The following is an 18,650-nucleotide window of genomic DNA, read 5'->3' on the forward strand; positions in this document are numbered from 1 at the left end:
GTATTATAATATGCATCATGTACAAACAGTTAAAGTTGTTTCAAATAAACTTACTGACTGTACATGGATGCCAATATTCACGTCTGTTTATTTGGTCATAGAATATCCAAAAAGCTATAGACTGCTGTCTTTATCAAAGATATTTTCAGCGGTCGCCATAAAAGTTTTCTTCTGGATCGTATTCATGGAACACATTGTTGTATCAAAATACTTGTGCAGGAGCAGTTTGCATTTGTGGCTTACTTCAGGATCTGTATGACTGAAAACAGCAAAATTGATTTATGATCTATTCCAGACACCTTTTGAGACCTGTTCCACTGAAGTATGTGTTACTTAGATTTTATCTTGCCATGACAAGTTAGGTGCCATGTATTATGTGAGCTGTGTGTCTAAAGACAGGTGCTATCTGAATGAAACTTAGACTGGGACTGTTTGAAGCCTATGTCAGCTATAACTTTTCAATAAGCCACTAGCTACGTATATGAAATAGGTAATTGCTAGGAACAGGATTGATAAAGTGGGTAACCACAGCCAGCAGACTTGGTGAGCACATCCAGCTTATGCATCAATAAGTGTTTGTATTTTGCCACAAGTAAATTTATGTTGAAAAGCGTTCTCATTAACAGCATGTTCTTACTGACTAACAGTAGAATGTTTTCTTGTGTTTCAGAGCCTGCTGTCTATGAGGTGCCTATTGTTTTGAAGTAGACCATTGTCATTACACTTACCCATACCCAGTGTGAAAGCAGAACTAGAGATTCTGTGATGATACATGTTATTAATGTTGTGTGTGTATTGTTAACAGTTAAAAAAACACTAATTAGAGATTTTTGTAAAAAAAAAATGTTTGTTGTGCGTTGCAGATTATTAACACTGTAATGAGAGAGATACAAATAACATGCCTGTGATATTAAGTATAACGTAGATGTTGTCTGCTATAAAATGTGTGTTGCAGTTACAAATTTGTCATTGTTAAATGTTTTGAAGTGAAATGTGTGTTTAAAATAACACATTTTTAAAATAATTATTTATGTTGTTGATGAAATTATATGAGTCTGTATGGACAGTGCCAAAGAGACCCCAGCAGGTATGTTATTTAGCCTTGGAGACTGTTACAGGTTAGTAGCAGTTCGAAAGTCTTATTCAACTTTTACTGGTGTGCAAAAACCTAAAAGCCAAACTGTGCCACTGTTGGGGGCACTTTTTAAGGCAAAAAGAAAAAAAAATGTTTGTCAGTATTAGGGCGTTGCCTTTTATAATAAATACAGACTGTAGATAGAATTATAGAAACTTTAATTAGTACACTCATGCAAATTATATAAGGAATTAGTAGCTATTATCAAACACTTCCATAGTATTATAAACCTGTTGCCAAGCATTAAAGTGATGTGTCAGGTGCACTCCTGTTCTACAATAGCATTTTTAGTGTATTGTGTAAATGTGTGATATAAAAATGAGTTTGAGTAGGTTTTCTATTACATGAGGACAAGAAAATCCTCCATTTGTTTTTGGAGATTTAGACACTTTGAAAGAAATGAATCTTAACCAGGACATGTTTATGAACTTCTTTTTTCTTGCCATAATATTATAAATGGCATTTTTAAATTTGATATGTTGATGAGTAATTTCTACAGTGAGTAAATTATAATTTTTGTTATTAATTGGCATTACAGACTGTTTAGTTTTGTTAGCAGCTATCTAATTGTGTGACAGTACTAGGGAAATCGACTGTGACAAAAAATACTGCAGCTGCACATATAGTGTACTAAAGAGATTAACATCAAATATGTAATTATTTTTTATGAAAAGTTATATTAAAATATGCCTTTTTTGCTCTTGTTTCACCTCGAAACCATGTATTTAAAAAGTATATTTTTATAGTGTGTTTTAAAATAATTAATCATTGCAGTTCATATAAATACCCACTGGAAAGGAAAAAGTTACACAGTCACTGTTTCTTCTTAAAGAACATTTGTTTGTACTTCCATTTTCATATATAGTTCATAATGTCATTTTGTCTATCATCTTTCCCACTGTATAAATTTCATGTTTTTGCCAGGCAACTATGCTTTCATACCTAATGAATAATGTTTAATCTTATATGTATACTCATTTTCCTTTATCTGTTTACATTCTTATTCTGTAACACAAAGCAATCATTATTCTGTGAAAACCCGCAGTTCTGTATGAACTTATTACTGCTTTGATGCCATACTTAAAGTACTTTGTTACCAACCAAAATGTGAACAATCATACACACAATTTTGTTTCACTTTCAGTAGTGGTATTTAGATGTTTGATAATGAACAACTGTCATCCGTAGTACTCCTTTTCATATCCTATGAATGGACTGTAAAGTTGTTCACTTGTAATTTACATTGAAGTTTATTGGTTCTGTTATATTTCAGCAGGAATTTACATGATATATGTTACAAAATTTTGCTTTTTGGTGTAGTAGAAAGTGTCCTTAACTATGAAATACGCATTGAATATGAAGACTAATACTTCTCCCCCACCACCACCTGTTTTTATCCCAGCACTGTGTTTTAGAATTGGATGCTTACTTGCAGCTGTAAGTAAAACTAATAATTGTCATTTGCTGTGAAATGTGTGCTGATAGAAATTAATAACTCCAGTATAAAAACCACAACAATAATGATAGATTGCTACTTGCTACATAGAGAAGGCGTGATTCACAGACGCTACAATGAAAAAGAATGCTACAAATGGTGAGCATTTGGACTATGTCCTTCGTCAGAAGTAGAAAATTCACACAAGCACAAATCACACACACACACATGGCAACTGTCATCTCCAGGTGCTAAGCACCAACTGCACCTTCATCTTATATGAGTAGCAATCTAGATGGGATGGGTAGTGAGGGTATGGAAGATGATGTGTGGGCTGGGGAGGGAGGAAGATAGCAGGGTAGGAGTTCGGTGGGGGGGGGGGGGGGGGGGGAAGACACTAGTGCTACGAGTGTGAGTATGCAGGGGTGTAATGGTGGCAGAATAAGGCTGCTTGTTTAGCATGAGGAGGCTGTTCTGGTAGGGGGCAGGTGGGGAGGGGAGAGGTAGAGAATGGGAAAGGACTGTGTTGGCGCATCAATGGGATAGAAGGTATGTGCAGTGCTGGAGTGAGAGCAGGGAAGGGGATAGGCAGATGAAGGACGGATACCGGTGAAAGTTGAGACCAGGGATGTTACTGAAATGAAGGATATGTTGCAGTGAGAGCTCCTATCCCTGAAATTTAGAAAAGCTGGTGTTTGTAGGAAGCTCCAGATGGTATAGGCTGTGAAGCAGCCATTGAAGTGAAGCACATCATGTTTGGCAGCATGCCCAAGGGCTGAGTGGTCCAACTGTCTGATAGCTACTGTTTGGCAGTGGCTATTCGTATGGCAGACAGCTTGTTATTGTTTTACCCATACAGGATGTGTCATTTTGTTTGCAGCAAATTTGGTAGATCAAATGGTTCCTTTCATAAGGACTCTGTCTTTGATGGGGTAGGAGATGCCTGTGTCAGGACTGGAGTAGTTGATAGTAGGAGGATGTGTGTGACATGTCTTGCATCTAGATTTGCTGTGGGGATATGAGCCTGTGGGGCAAAGGGTAGGGGTGGACAAGTACACTGCTTAGGTTGGGTGAGAGGCTGTTTACAACTTTGAATGGGGTGTGGAGGAAATTACTCATTTTCAGGCATGATGAGAGGTATTCAAAAACCTGGTGGAGAAGACAATTCAGTTGTTCCAGTCTTGGATGGTACCTAGTCATCTCAAGAGGAGTGCTCCTTTGTGGCTGAACAGTGGGTATGTGGAGACTGGGACAAGGCATATGAAATATCTGATGAATTTTGACTGTGCAGCTTAGTGCACAGAGACTTGAAACTGCCTGGCAGAATAATAATGTGTGTGTGATTGGGACTCAGACCAAGGATCTTCACCTTTTGGGGCAGGTGGTCTACTAACTACCCCAGGCAAATTAGGAAAAATTAGGGACATAATTTATAAAGTTTTGAGACTTTGGGAAAACACTCATAGGGGATGTAGTAGTAAGAAATAGAAAAAGTTTCCTCCCCCATTGGGAGAGCATTCCTCTCCACCACCCCTTATTTCAGTTTTTTATGTTTTTTTTTATTTTTATGAAAATGGTTCATTTTTTGAAGATTTGTATTATAACAAATAATACTTTCCAAAGGTTATACTTATATTTTAAGCAAGGTAACCAATTTTCAAGTTGTTCTATATGGAAGACTGAAAATTCTTTAGGCTATGAGTTTGGCATAAGTTCCACAGATTTGATTTTAATTCAGTTGCATCTTTCTCATGTTTCTCCACAACTATATACATAAATAGAAACATATATAGGGTTTTCCGGGGGAAATGATCAATATTCAGGATATAACAGGAACAATCATCAAAGTAATAAAGGCTATTGTGAGGTACATCCCTTCTACTGAAAAAAAGTGTTCATAGCTTGTAAGGTAAACCCACGTTTACTAGGCTTTTGTGTTTCAAATGATCATTCCTGGCAAATTCTTCCTGGGTCACCCTGCATGCAGCACATAAATATTAATACTAAAATCTGAAGATAAAACAGAGAGAGAGAGACATATTCCTTTTAAAACTGACATTTATTGATTCAGAACAATTCTGCTATGCAGTTTTTTCCGGTGTTAGGTATCTTAATATTTACACTGAAATAAAAATTATTTTAGAATTAATCAACAGTTACTGTCTTAATAACACATTTACAATTATCATATGTACATCACATATACAACTAAAATACTGCAGTATCTGTTGAATAAATAAGCTGGTGTATATAATTATTTGCAGAAAACGATCATCCAGATATTCTGTCAAATCACTGCAGGTCACATTAGCACAGCTTTGTCCTCTATAGCATTTGTGTGTTGTTGTGCAGCATAATTCAGGCTTCACACAATTGAATTTTCTTCCACACCCTTGACTGCAGCCACGTGAAATGGGAGTAATATCTTGTCTGAAGCATGTGGTCGTTTGACATGAATTGGGGAGAGGAATGACTTTGAGTCCTTCTTTGGTGGCATGCTGTGTCAAAATAGTGACAGGCAAATGAGAGTATTACAGCATTGCTTGCCTGACACAAAAGTATGTTAAAACACTGAAATCGGAAAGCATTTAAGGTGTCGTCACCAAGACTTATTCCTGTTTTTGTGTGGAAAGATAGGATGATGCTTTTGCTATGGCCTCAGGAGATAAAGTTTGATTGTTGAATATTCATGGAATTTAATGAAGATGCAGGAATCGGTTGAATGTTTGAAAGCCCACAAATTACTTTTACCAAACATTGCTGAAGTGCTGTCGCTACCACTTACTGCATGAAGAAATAGGATTCCTTAACATTTTTGGAGTGGTTTCTTTCTTTCAGCTTCCTAAGCTGCATTCTTCAGCACATATGAAACAGTATTTTTTTGGAATTGAATGGGTACCACAAAGACGATCTTAAACTTCTATCATCTACTTGTGCCGATTTCTGCTTAACTACTTTCTTTACATTACATTGCTTAATATATTCACATCGACATACGTTGTGCACCTTGATCATTTCAGTGCTTTGTAAAAGAGTATGAGCTTCACCCTATTGTTCCTTGCTGACACATATCCAAGTTTCTAACCCCTTCGTCACTTTTGATGTCTCTCCTTCCAAAATGGATTTACTGCGAATAAAACATGTGGTAGAGTTCAGCATTATTCTTCTGTTAGTTCATAGAAAAGTAAAGAGAGTAAGAAGAAACACTACATAACATAACAAACTGAACTGTCCTGCGTGGCTTTAATAAATTCACAACATAATACCAACTAAACTGGACACATATAGGGAAAAAACAGGGAACCTGAAACAGGACTTGCTGTATTCATTACTGGACACCTAATCCTGATTTCAACAATACCAAACAAACAAGAAATTTTATCAAGTTGAAAACACACAATATATTTCCACATAGTTAAATTACTCCTTTCATTTCCATAACTGATTAAGCAATAAAAATTGCAAAAATCATTCATTAACAGAATGCTATTCTAACTCTCATATCTCAAAAACTTTTTGCCTGACAAAATATGCACAAGTCCTTTTTTGTGTAGAACTTTGGAGGAAGATTCTTTTTTGGAATTATAGTTTTCTTCTAAAAATGACCATTTTGTGCTAAAATTTAAAAAATTGTGTGTGTGTGGGTGGGGGGGGGGGGGGGGGTCAGGGGGATGTGCCCTCCCTACAAGGCAACAGCTCCAACCAATACACTCTATATATCTATATACGAGGGGCATTTGAAAAGTCCATGCAAAAATAAAAACTACTTACGTGTTTGGGGTAAACCTTTTTTATTTTTTGACATAGTCTCCTTTTAGACTCACACACTTCGTCCAACGCTGTTCTAATTTGTTGATCCCTTCCGAATAATAAGAGTTGTCCAAGTCTGCAAAATAGCTATTAGTTCCTGCCATTGCCTCCTCTTTTGAATAAAATCTTTGTCCCACCAGCTATTTCTTCAAATTTGGGAACAAATAGTAGTCCAAGGGAGCCAAGTCTGGAGAATAGAGGGGATGTAAAATGAGTTGGAATCCTATTTCCAATAATTTTGTGCCCACAACTGCTGTGGTGTGTGCTGATGCATTGTCATGAAGGAAAAGACCTTTTTTTGCGGTCCAATCGCCGTCGTCTTTCTTGCAGCTCGGTTTTCAAACAGACCAATAACAATGAATAATATGCTCCTGTAATAGTTTAACCCTTTTCCAGATAGTTGATTAGGATTACGCCTTGCAAATCCCTAAAGACAGTTGCCATAACCTTTCCGGCCGAAGGAATGGTCTTCACCTTTTTTGGTGCAGATTCCCCCTTTGTAACCCATTATTTAGATTGTTGTTTGGACTCAGGAGTATAGTAATGTATCCATGTTTCATCCACAGTGACGAAACGACATTTCAAGTCCTGCAGGTTCTGAACAGCTGCAAACCATCCTTGCAACACTTCACATGATTCCGTTTATGGTCAAGCGTTAGCGATCGCGGAACCCATCTTGCGGATAGCTTTCTCATGTCCAAATGTTTATGCAAAATATTATGTACCAAATTCATTCGAGATGCCCACAGCACTAGAAATCTCACGCACCTTAACTCTTCTGTCATCCGTCACCATATCATGAATTTTATCACTGATTTCTGGAGTCGTAACTGCCAGAGGGCGTCCAGAACGTTCAGCATCATTTGTGCCCATATGGCCACTCTGAAAATTTTGAAATCACTTATAAACTGTTCTAATCGAAGGTGCAGAGTCACCGTAATGTTTATCAAGTTTCTCTTTAGTCTCCTGAGGTGTTTGGGCCATTCATAAAGTAATGTTTAATCACTACATGAAATTCTTTTTCATCCATTTTGTGACAATCATCAACTTCCTTGATTCACACAAATGCCAAACACAAAGAAATAGACCAATATGGCTGAAACTTGGTGTGCATTCTTTCCAAAGATGCTACTAACTAAACATGACCTCGATACGTACCGGTGGTGCCATCTCTCAGACTTTGCACGGACTTTTCAAACACCCCTTGTAAGTATTTTCCTGAAGTTTCAAAACTTTATAAATTATTTCTCACATTCGTTCTAATTTTGACAAGTTTATCTGAGGGTATGCCAACTAATCTATCAAAGCATAACTCACAAACCTCCCTCACAGCTTTAGTTCCACCAGTATCTCATGTCCCACGTTCCAAACTCCACAGAAGTTTTCTTTCGTAGGTAGCAGATGGGGGTACTGGCAGAAGTAAAGCTTGCGGAGTGAAAATGAATTCTGGAAACAATCCCACATGCTGTGGCTAGGCCACATCTCCACAATATCATTTATTACAGTCCAGCAAGGTGTAAAGGAGAACTTCTGTGAAGTTTTGAAGGTAGGAGATGAGGTACTGGCGAAAGTCAAGCTGTGAGGATGAGGATGAGGATGAGGGTGGATCATGAGACGTCTTTGGTTTTTCAGTCAGTAGAGCACTAGGTTGCGAAAGGCCAAGGTCCCAGCTTTGGGTCCTAGCCCATCACACAGTTTTAATCTGCCAGGAAGTTTCATGTGAAATCTTTTTCTGGACAAGGTTGGGAGGGTAATTTCTGTGTGTGACAGCCGCAGTGAGACCTTTGGCATAGTTGAAGAGGAGCTGCTCACCACTGCTCGTGCGATGATCGTGGATGGTTAGGCTATATCAAAGGGCCTTGTTGGTGTGGAATGGATGATGGATGTTCAAGTGTAGGTATTGTCATTGGTTGGAAGGTTTGATGTGGATGGAGCTACTGATGTAACCATGCTGGAAGTGGAGATCGAGGAATGTGGCTTATTTGGCTGAGGAGGATCATGTAAAGTAGATGGGGAGATGTTGAGGTTCTCAAGGAATTCGGATAGGGTGTCCTCACCATCACTCCAGATCATGAAGGTGTCATCAGGGAATATAAAACAGATGAGAAGTTTTGGATTTTAGGTGTGTAAGGATTTCTTTAGATGGTACATGAATAGGTTAGCACAAGGTGGTGCCATGCAGGAGCTCGTTGCTGTACTATGGCATTGTTTGTAGGTGATGTCTGCGAAGGAGATGCTTGGCCTTCCATTGTTTCATACAATATAAAAATTATTAATCATGCTGTATCTTCAGATTCTGATAAAGAGCTTTTCATCAGAACTGAAAGGAAACTTATACAGCTAGGGAATGGAAGAGGGGGTGTACATGAACTAATGAATGGAAGGGTGAAGCACATCCTTGGCTCAAATGAGATGTACAAAAACGATTATTATAAAAGCAGGCTATTATTTTCCCTTGAAAACAAACACACACACACACACACACACACACACACACACACACACACACACACACTAGTGTGAAAAGGGTTTTCCGTTCTTGGTACCAGACAGAGAGGAAATGAAGAATAATTATCTGACAGAAAGTAACATGGGAAAGTTAAAAGTGAAGCATGTATGTAACTTATTTCTGGTGTTCATTGATTTAAATGTCAATATTTGTGGTGCCATAGGAGATATAAAACAATAAACAATGGAGTGGATCCATGGTTTTCTTAGTAAGTTCATTAATAAGTTTTGATACACATCAATCCAGATTACTAGATAGAAGTGTGATAATGGTTTATCTTTCATAGAACATAATCAATAATTGTCAAGTATGGAAAAGATTTTTGGAAGTGATCACTGGAGTTGCAGCAGGATGTACAACTTGTTATTCAGCAGTATCTACAAATGTTTCCCAGTTGCAATTTTCCTTCTCCACTGAGGCGAGAGGGAGCAATTGAGACAGGAAGGTACAAATTCATCCTAAAAAGTCAAAAGATTATGAAATCAAACAATGGAAAATCCAGGAAGGAATGTTGCTACTCACCATATAGCGGAGATGCTGAGTCGCGATAAGCACAACAAAAAGATTCACACAATTAAAGCTTTCAGCCATTAAGGCCTTTGTCAGCAGTACACACACACACACACACACACACACACACACACACACACACACTCACTCTCTCTCTCTCTCTCTCTCTCTCTCTCTCTCAAGTAAATGCAACTTGCACACGTCTGCAGTCTCAGAGAACTGAAACCACACTGCGAACAGCAGCACCAGTGCATGATGGGAGTGGTGACTGGGTGGGGGTAAGGAGGAGGCTGGGGTGGGGAGGGGGAGGAATAGTATGGTGGGAGTGGCGGAAAATGAAGTGTTGCAGTTTAGACAGAGGGCAGGAGAGAAAGTGTGGAGGCGGGAGGGAGTAAGTAGTGGAAAGGAGAGAAATAAAAAGAAATTAAAAGACTGGGTGTGGTGGTGAAATGACGGCTGTGTAGTGCTAAATGTTGCAGATGTTTGTAGTAAGTAGGTGTTTTAACGTATAATGTTTGTTTGTTTGTGGATGAGCATGAAAATGAAAAGAATCCATGTGTTGATACATAGCTGTTTCATCACTAAAGAAAGAAAGAAGAAAATTGTTTTTGGATTAAAGGAGACCACTCCCCAAAAAGAGAAATGTTGAGTTGCCAATAGGCATGCACAAAAGAAAGAAAACTTGCTAGCTTTCGGGGTTATCCTTTGACTAGCTAAATGGGGAAAAAAAACACCACACATGGACAGAGATGTGTGTGTGTGTGTGTGTATGTGTGTGTGTGTGTCTGTGTGTGTTTTGTACTCTAGTTTGTCAAAGGGTAAGGATAATTCCGAAAGCTAGCAAGTTTTCTTTCTTTTGTATGTGCCTTCTGACAACTCAGTGCTTCTGCTTTTCAGTGAGTGGTCTCATGTAAACCAAATCTGTTTACGTTGTACAAGAATTTTCCTACGACCTATAAGAAAATTAGTCTAACTTTGTCACTGAGCTATCATAAATGTATTTTGCATTTAGTGCATAACACTGCACATCTGGGGCTATCTGAAATTTAATCATAAGGCAAATAATCTATAGTATAAATAAGATTTGAAAGCCGAAATGTTTCTCATCTTGCATATAAATTTATATCTTTCCGCCAAAAATTAAAACTGACTTTCCTCATCGTCATAGTGCCACATGGTTATTGGCCCTCGGCACAGACATGAATGAGGTAAATACAGTCGGACAAGGCGGGAAAAAAAGAAATATAATCATGATACACCAATGACATCTGTGAGTTGGAGGAAATAGACACAAAGAAAGAGGGCAGAGATCACTTTTTATGGATGACTACTAGGAGAAGGAAACAAGCAAAGAATGGAGTAATGAAGTGATAAATGTGGGACTGCTACTTAAGGAGTGGATATAGACTGAGTGCATGAAAGTGAGTTAAACCTACAGTACTAATGGTTAATTGGTGATAATGTCACGTCAGGAAGATTCATTTGGGAGGATAGTGAAAGATGCATTGCAGCTGTACTGTTTATTAGAAAAGCTTGTACAATAAGAGGATGCTGTGACTAATTGAAGAGACTGATCTGTGTTTTTAATTTTTGTTGTAGCTGTCGTGTGATAGCAATAATACTTTGTAAAGCTGTGCATAGATATGACTGCATGTATTCTGCCAATGATTGAACTGATGTATATGGGGCATATGGATGAATGGAGAATATCTTTCACTGGAATTTAGTTACTAAAAATGTCATAGGTGAGTAATTTAAAAATAGTAATAATGTCTCACACCCATACAGCGAATACTGGGAGAGAGAAATGTTGCCTGACTGTCTTGGGTTAAACAAAACAATTCTGGACGATATTGTTGGGACAGTTCCAAATGTAAAAGGAAAAGGTAATCATGTCATTTGAGACCAGGTCCCTTGAATATCTAAGCAATATGGGAGGGAAACTTGACAGAGAATACAAAATGTAAGCCCCGTTAAAACTCAAAAGTACATGCAGAAATCAAGAGGCATGGCTTGTGTGTTATCAAGATTACTTTTTCTTGTAAACCTCTTGGGCATACAGCTGGATTGATTGATAATTCTAGAACAAATTTTCAATGGCATAAGGTGCCATCATCATCAGGTTACTCCAGTCAGCAGGAGTAACGTGATGGTGATGGACCATTACACCATTGAAAATTTGTTCTACAATAATCAGTCGATCTGGCTGCATGCCTGAGAGACACTCTGTCAGCATATTCATAGGTAAAATCTATGAACACACGCGAGATGATTGTTGGTGGAACTAGTATGATATTTGAGAAGATAGCGAATGTACATCACTAATGAGCATAAAGACTATGACATCTAATACAGAATTTTTGATTTGGTGTAGAGTCGTGAAAATTTCAGAAAATTGATAGTGTTTGATGAATTGTTCATAATTAAAGGATTGTTAAATATCATTTATATGATTTGAGAGAAATGCCTTGGCCCACAATCTAACCAAGCTGCCAGCAAAAGAATAGGGTTATGGGGAATGAAATCCTATGAACAGAGGAGTTTTGTTGAACTGAATTTTTCAATTTTACTAATGTTTAGTCTCAAAGTCCTTGATTATAAGTTTGTAGGAAAAGATAGATTGCTACTTACCATAAAGAAGAGACATCAAGTTGCAGACAGGCACAATTAAAAGAAACTCAATATAGCTTTCGGCCACAGCCTTCATCAGTAAACACACACACACAAGCAAGCAAGGGCACATGACTGCCAACTCCAGCATCTTGAGCTGGATGCTGAAGCTGGCAGTTTTCTGTGTGTGTGTGTGTGTGTGTGTGTGTGTGTGTGTGTGTGTGTGTGTTTTTACTGATGAATGCTGTGGCCAAAAGATATATGTGAGTGTCTTGTTAATCGTGCCTCTCTGTAACTAGATGTCTCTATCTATCCTACATTGTTGATACTCTTACCTGGAGTTTCCATTGTTTGATTATAAATTTGTCATTTCTGATGTGAAGGCATGTTTATTAGTGGGAAATCACTGTTTCAGTTTGCTTAGTCTCTTGCACAAAGTTTATTGCTGATATGAAATCACTCACCTAAATAGAAGGCTAATTTAAATCAAATTATGATGTTGAGTTTATAATGTGAGGACTATTTATTAGTGGGAGATTAAATTTAGACAGGGAGAGAATAGAAGCTTTTGAAATGTGGTTTTACAGAAGAGTGCTGAAGATTAGATGGGTAGATCATGTAAGTAATGAGGAGATATTGAAAAGAACTGGGGAGAAAAGAAATTTGTGAGCAAGAAATGAATATATTAAGCATGTTCAAAAGGACGTGGGCTGCAGTACTTATTCAGAGATGGTTTGGCTTGCACAGTACAGAGTGGCAGAGCTGCCTCAGACCAGTCTTTGAACTGAAAACCACTACAAGAACAGTCTCTTACACAAAGCATATTGCTGATCACGATATCACTCATACAAAGAGAAGAGGTAATTTAAATCAAGTTATGATGCTGAGTTGTACAAATGTGTTGGGGAGTCTCTTAACACCTATCCTGTGCAAGTGTCAAGGTATGTTTCTAACCAATATAATTTACGTTAGGTGTTGTCTGCTGCATGTCCAATCTGTAAGCCATTTATATTCTGGGATGGGGGAGAGGTTGTATGCACATTACAGTCTTTGTCACTGTGTTGCTTCTCTCTCTTCTTTCCACATGTTATGAGCCCTCACCTCAAGTTCCGAGAAACAGTCAGGTGCATTGTTCCTTGTGTGTTTTTTTCTTTGAGGGGTGGTCCATATACTTAGTTTGTTGGAGAATTCATGCAGTGGAATTCAGAGAGAGAGGCCATCAAAGTTCCATAATGATCTAAACCAAACACCCTCTGCAATTTCTTCTCAAGATGAACATTGTTGTATCTCCATATTGCTGAGGGCTTGAGACCTGATGGTACACTTAACATATCAGATATCGCCAATCTCTTGTTCAGTTCAAATGGTATGAGGAACTGCTGAGTGGATGATGTTAACTGCTTCTGCAGTTAACACTGACATGTTCTGAGGGTGGAAGTGTGACCACTTTGCATGGAGATCAGAATACAAAAAAGCATTACTCACATACTGTCTAACTTTCAGCCTGTCAGTGAATGTTTCAGTTACATTCGCCACTGAATTTGCATGGTTATAGATCTTATGTTATTAATGTTGAACAGATAAATGTTTCATGAAGTGAGTAACTGAGAAAAAGAAATTTTGTAGTGCTGATTAGATCGGTAGGAAGTGTTCCTGTGAAGTAGTACTTCTTGTTTCGAGAGAGAAGCTGTAATCTCTGCGAAGAAGTTCCTCCAGCTCAGTAAATTTCTGAGTAATTAGAGGCTACTAAGTTTTTAATCTTTACAACAAAAATTTGTCTACAAGGAAATGCTGTCAAGTATGAAGAGAGGTTTCTGCCCCTTCTAAGAGCCGAAAATTGGTCAGTGGGGAGGCAAATTCGTGATACAGACTCAAATGCAATGGTACAGCCTTTTCTCTCATTTGGTGAGCTAACTTGATTCTGCTGTGACGGATCTGTTTATTCCAGACATTGTCTTGAAGCATAATAAATTTTTTCTCTGCAGTGATTACATGCTGTGTGAGGTACAAGGTCACTACTTTCACGAATATCATGGTGCACTCATTGCAGCATATGAGTAAATGTTGCTGTTCTCAACACCAGCCCATGAATCCTCTTGAGCTTAAAAATATGAACTTTACCACATAGATTTTTTAACATATATCCATGCGACCCTCCCCTCATGAACCATGGACCTTGCCGTTGGTGAGGAGGCTTGCGTGCCTCAACGATACAGATAGCCGTACCGTAGGTGCAACCACAACGGAGGGGTATCTGTTGAGATGCCAGACAAACGTGTGGTTCCTGAAGAGGGGCAGCAGCCTTTTCAGTAGTTGCAGGGGCAACAGTCTGGATGATTGACTGATCTGGCCTTGTAACACTAACCAAAACAGCCTTGCTGTTGTGGTACTGCGAAAGGCTGAAAGCAAGGGGAAACTACAGCCGTAATTTTTCTCGAGGGCATGCAGCTTTACTGTATGGTTAAATGATGATGGCATCCTCTTGGGTAAAATATTCCGGAGGTAAAATAGTCGCCCATTCGGATCTCCGGGTGGGGACTACTCAAGAGGACGTCATTATCAGGAGAAAGAAAACTGACATTCTACAGATCGGACCCTGGAATGTCAGATCCGTTAATCGGGCAGGTAGGTTAGAAAATTTAAAAACGGAAATGGATAGGTTAAAGTTAGATATAGTGGGAATTAGTGAAGTTCGGTGGCAGGAGGAACAAGACTTCTGGTCAGGTGAATACAGGGTTATAAATACAAAATCAAATAGGGGTAATGCAGGAGTAGGTTTAATAATGAATAAAAAAATAGGAGTGTGGGTAAGCTTATACAAACAGCATAGTGAACGTATTATAGTGGCCAAGATAGACACGAAGCCCATACCTCCTACAGTAGTACAAGTTTATATGCCAACTAGCTCTGCAGATGATGAAGAAATTGAAAAATTGTATGATGAAATAAAAGAAGTTATTCAGGTAGTGAAGGGAGACGAAAATTTAATAGTCATGGGTGACTGGAATTCGACAATAGGAAAAGGGAGAGAAGGAAACATAGTAGGTGAATATGAATTGGGGCTAAGAAATGAAAGAAGAAGTCGTCTGGTAGAATTTTGCACAGAGCATAATTTAATCATAGCTAACACTTGGTTCAAGAATCATAAAAGAAGGTTGTATACATGGAAGAATCCTGGAAATACTAAAAGGTATCTGATAGATTATATAATGGTAAGGCAGAGATTTAGGAACCAGGTTTTAAATTGTAGGACATTTCCAGGGGCAAATGTGGACTCCGACCACAATCTATTGGTTGTGAACTGTAGATTAAAACTGAAGAAATTGCAAAAAGGTGGGAATTTAAGGAGATGGGACCTGGATAAACTGAGTAAACCAGAGGTTGTACAGAGTTTCAGGGACAGCATAAGGGAACAATTGACAGGAATGGGGGAAATAAATACAGTAGAAGACGAATGGGTAGCTCTGAGGGATGAAGTAGTGAAGGCAGCAGACGATCAAGTAGGTAAAAAGACGAGGGCTAGTAGAAATCCTTAGGCAACAGAAGAAATATTGAATTTAATTGATGAAAGGAGAAAATATAAAAATGCAGTAAATTAAGCAGGGAAAAAAGGAATACAAACGTCTCAAAAATGAGATCGACAGGAAGTGCAAAATGGCTAAGCAGGCATGGCTAGAGGACAAATGTAAGGATGTAGAGGCTTATCTCACTAGGGGTAAGATAGATACAGCCTACAGGAAAATTAAAGAGACCTTTGGAGAAAAGAGAGCCATTTGTATGAATATCAAGAGCTCAGATGGAAACCCAGTTCTGAGCAAAGAGGGGAAAGCAGAAAGGTGGAAGGAGTGTATAGACAGGGTCTATACAAGGGCGATGTACTTGAGGACAATATTATGGAAATGGAAGAGGATGTAGATGAAGATGAAGATGAAATGGGAGATACGATACTGCGTGAAGAGTTTGACAGAGCACTGAAAGACCTGAGTAGACAACATTCCATTAGAACTACTGACGGCCTTTGGAGAGCCAGTCCTGACAAAACTCTACCATCTGGTGAGCAAGATGTATGAGACAGGTGAAATACCCTCAGACTTCAAGAAGAATATAATAATTCCAATCCCAAAGAAAGCAGGTGTTGACAGATGTGAAAATTACCGAACTATCGGTTTAATAAGTCACAGCTGCAAAATACTAACGCGAATTCTTTACAGACGTATGGAAAAACTGGTAGAAGCAGACCTCAGGGAAGATCAGTTTGGATTCCGTAGAAATGTTGGAACACGTGAGGCAATACTGACCTTACGACTTATCTTAGAAGAAAGATTAAGGAAAGGCAAACCTACGTTTCTAGCATTTGTAGACTTAGAAAAAGCTTTTGACAATGTTGACTGGAATACTCTCTTTCAAATTCTGAAGGTGGCAGGGGTAAAATACAGAGCGAAAGGCTATTTACAATTTGTACAGAAACCACATGGCAGTTATAAGAGTCGAGGGGCATGAAAGGGAAGCAGTGGTTGGGAAGGGAGTAAGACAGGGTTGTAGCCTATCCCCGATGTTATTCAATCTGTATATTGAGCAAGCAGTAAAGGAAACAAAAGAAAATTTCAGAGTAGGTATTAAAATCCATGGAGAAGAAATAAAAACTTTGAGGTTCGCCGATGACATTGGAATTCTGTCAGAGAGAGCAAAGGACTTGGAAGATCAGTTGAACGGAATGGACAGTGTCTTGAAAGGAGGATGTTAACATCGAGTATAGATTTAAGCGTCAGGAAGTCGTTTCTGAAAGTATTTGTATGGAGTGTAGCCATGTATGGAAGTGAAACATGGACAATAAATAGATTGGACAAGAAGAGAATAGAAGCTTTCGAAATGTGGTGCTACAGAAAAATGTTGAAGATTAGGTTGGTAGATCACATAACTAATGAGGAAGTATTGAATAGGATTGGGGAGAAGAGAAGTTTGTGGCACAACTTGGCTAGAAGTAGGGATCGGTTGGTAGGATATCTCCTGAGGCATCAAGGGATCACAAATTTAGCATTGGAGGGCAGCGTGGAGGGTAAAAATTGTAGAGGGAGACCAAGATATGAATACACTAAGCAGATTCAGAAGGACGTAGGTTGCAGTAGGTACTGGGAGATGAAGGAGCTTGCACAGGATAGATTAGCATGGAGAGCTGCATCAAACCAGTCTCAGGACTGAAGACCACAACAACAACAATCCATGCGACTGTGGTAAACTGATTGGGTTAATTTTTGTACAAGCATCATTATCCCCTCCTCAATCCATTTGATAATCAGTTTGCAAAACTTAATTTTTAGCTTCATAACAGTTCAAGTCACATCATGGGTTCAACTTTTCTCACACAGTGCAAATTATCGTAATTTATGAGGATTTTGTCTGAATATTTTGTCAACCACTTGCATATTTTCTTCTGTTCTGGATTCCTATTATCTTCTACAAAACTTGTACTCATGTATTTTGAACATTACTTTTTGCTGCCCTGTGCATCTGGTAAGGCATAAGATCATTACTCTGTTCATCATCTATACTTGCACAGGAGACTGCTGTACTTCAGAACATGATGTCAGTTACACCCAGTCATGTCTTGCTGAACAATGAGCCGTGGTTTGTCAGTGGTAAAATTTTGCAGTTATTAAAAATATTGGTATTATTTGATGAACAATAGTGAAGAGTTCTAAGTAATTTCCTGTAGGAAGTTAATTTTCACATACATTATTTGCTTTGAGAGGTCTCCCCAATGTACCTTATGATAAACGTGGATACATCTTACGAGGTGGTAACACCACTGTCTCCTATTTATTGCAGAAACCTTCTTTTTGAAGTGTATCGTATTGGTTGTACAAGGTGAAGATTAAAAATTATGCTAAAAATCTCTACAGGCTTCGTGCAGTATTTAGTAGGTTACTTTGTGAGAATTTTTGTGATGACATCTGAACTCTTGCAGAGCTAAATTTGCAGAATGTTCACCAAATTACTGTACATATTTTTAGTAAATTAATCTGAGAAACTGATGATTCCCAAATGTTGTAAAAATTCATGGGAATAGTACCATAAAGACAGATAACTGTTAGTTATAAATAATTTTGTTGCAAAGAAATTTTTACAATAATGATTTAATGCAAATGACCCATGTTGGTGGCTTTGACAGCCATCCAATACTGGGCATCACCATTTTGATAGATGGAACTGAATATCAGATGTCTCCTCTGTTCCACAAATGCTTTAACAACCTAGATTAATCTGCTATTTTCAGCAGATACATCACCAGTTCATGCAGTGAAATGACGTTGAAATATTTAGTAATAAAGGGTGGGATTACGTGATGTTTGTCCTATTACAAAGAGTGAGGTGGCATGTAACAAAATTGAATAATTCAACCTGGGGTACGGTAACGGTGTTTATCATTGTTGAATGGTTGATGGGCAAGGTGGGAGTTCTTAGAACAACCATGACTAAATAATTTTGGCTGGCCACACAATGCGGTCCAATCTCCAATCATGAAGATGTTAAAATTTTCATAGAGGACAATATGGAGGATATGCTATGAATATCTACCAGTAATTTAAAAAAGATAATTGGAAACGTAGGAGGCAACAAAAAATTGTAATTTATATAAACAT

At 38.3% G+C, this 18,650-nt stretch overlaps 1 protein-coding gene across 2 annotated transcripts in view; it reads left to right on the plus strand.

Moving 5' to 3' along the window:
* LOC124794057 (serine/threonine-protein kinase par-1) overlaps positions 1-18,650 on the plus strand; it is a 381,725-nt gene that overhangs the window by 310,279 nt on the left and 52,796 nt on the right. Inside the window, exon 20 of one of the 2 annotated variants that reach the window (XM_047258069.1) lies at positions 671-1,400. The exons of the other annotated variant lie outside the window; for it this stretch is intronic. Within the exon in view, the coding sequence (XP_047114025.1) occupies positions 671-708 (38 nt within the window). The 3' untranslated portion in view covers positions 709-1,400. Of the gene's footprint in view, positions 1-670; positions 1,401-18,650 lie in introns of those variants that run through there. 2 annotated transcript variants of the gene reach the window in all.

Source organism: Schistocerca piceifrons, chromosome 1 (genome assembly GCF_021461385.2).
Source record: "Schistocerca piceifrons isolate TAMUIC-IGC-003096 chromosome 1, iqSchPice1.1, whole genome shotgun sequence".
Lineage (NCBI taxonomy): Eukaryota > Metazoa > Arthropoda > Insecta > Orthoptera > Acrididae > Schistocerca > Schistocerca piceifrons.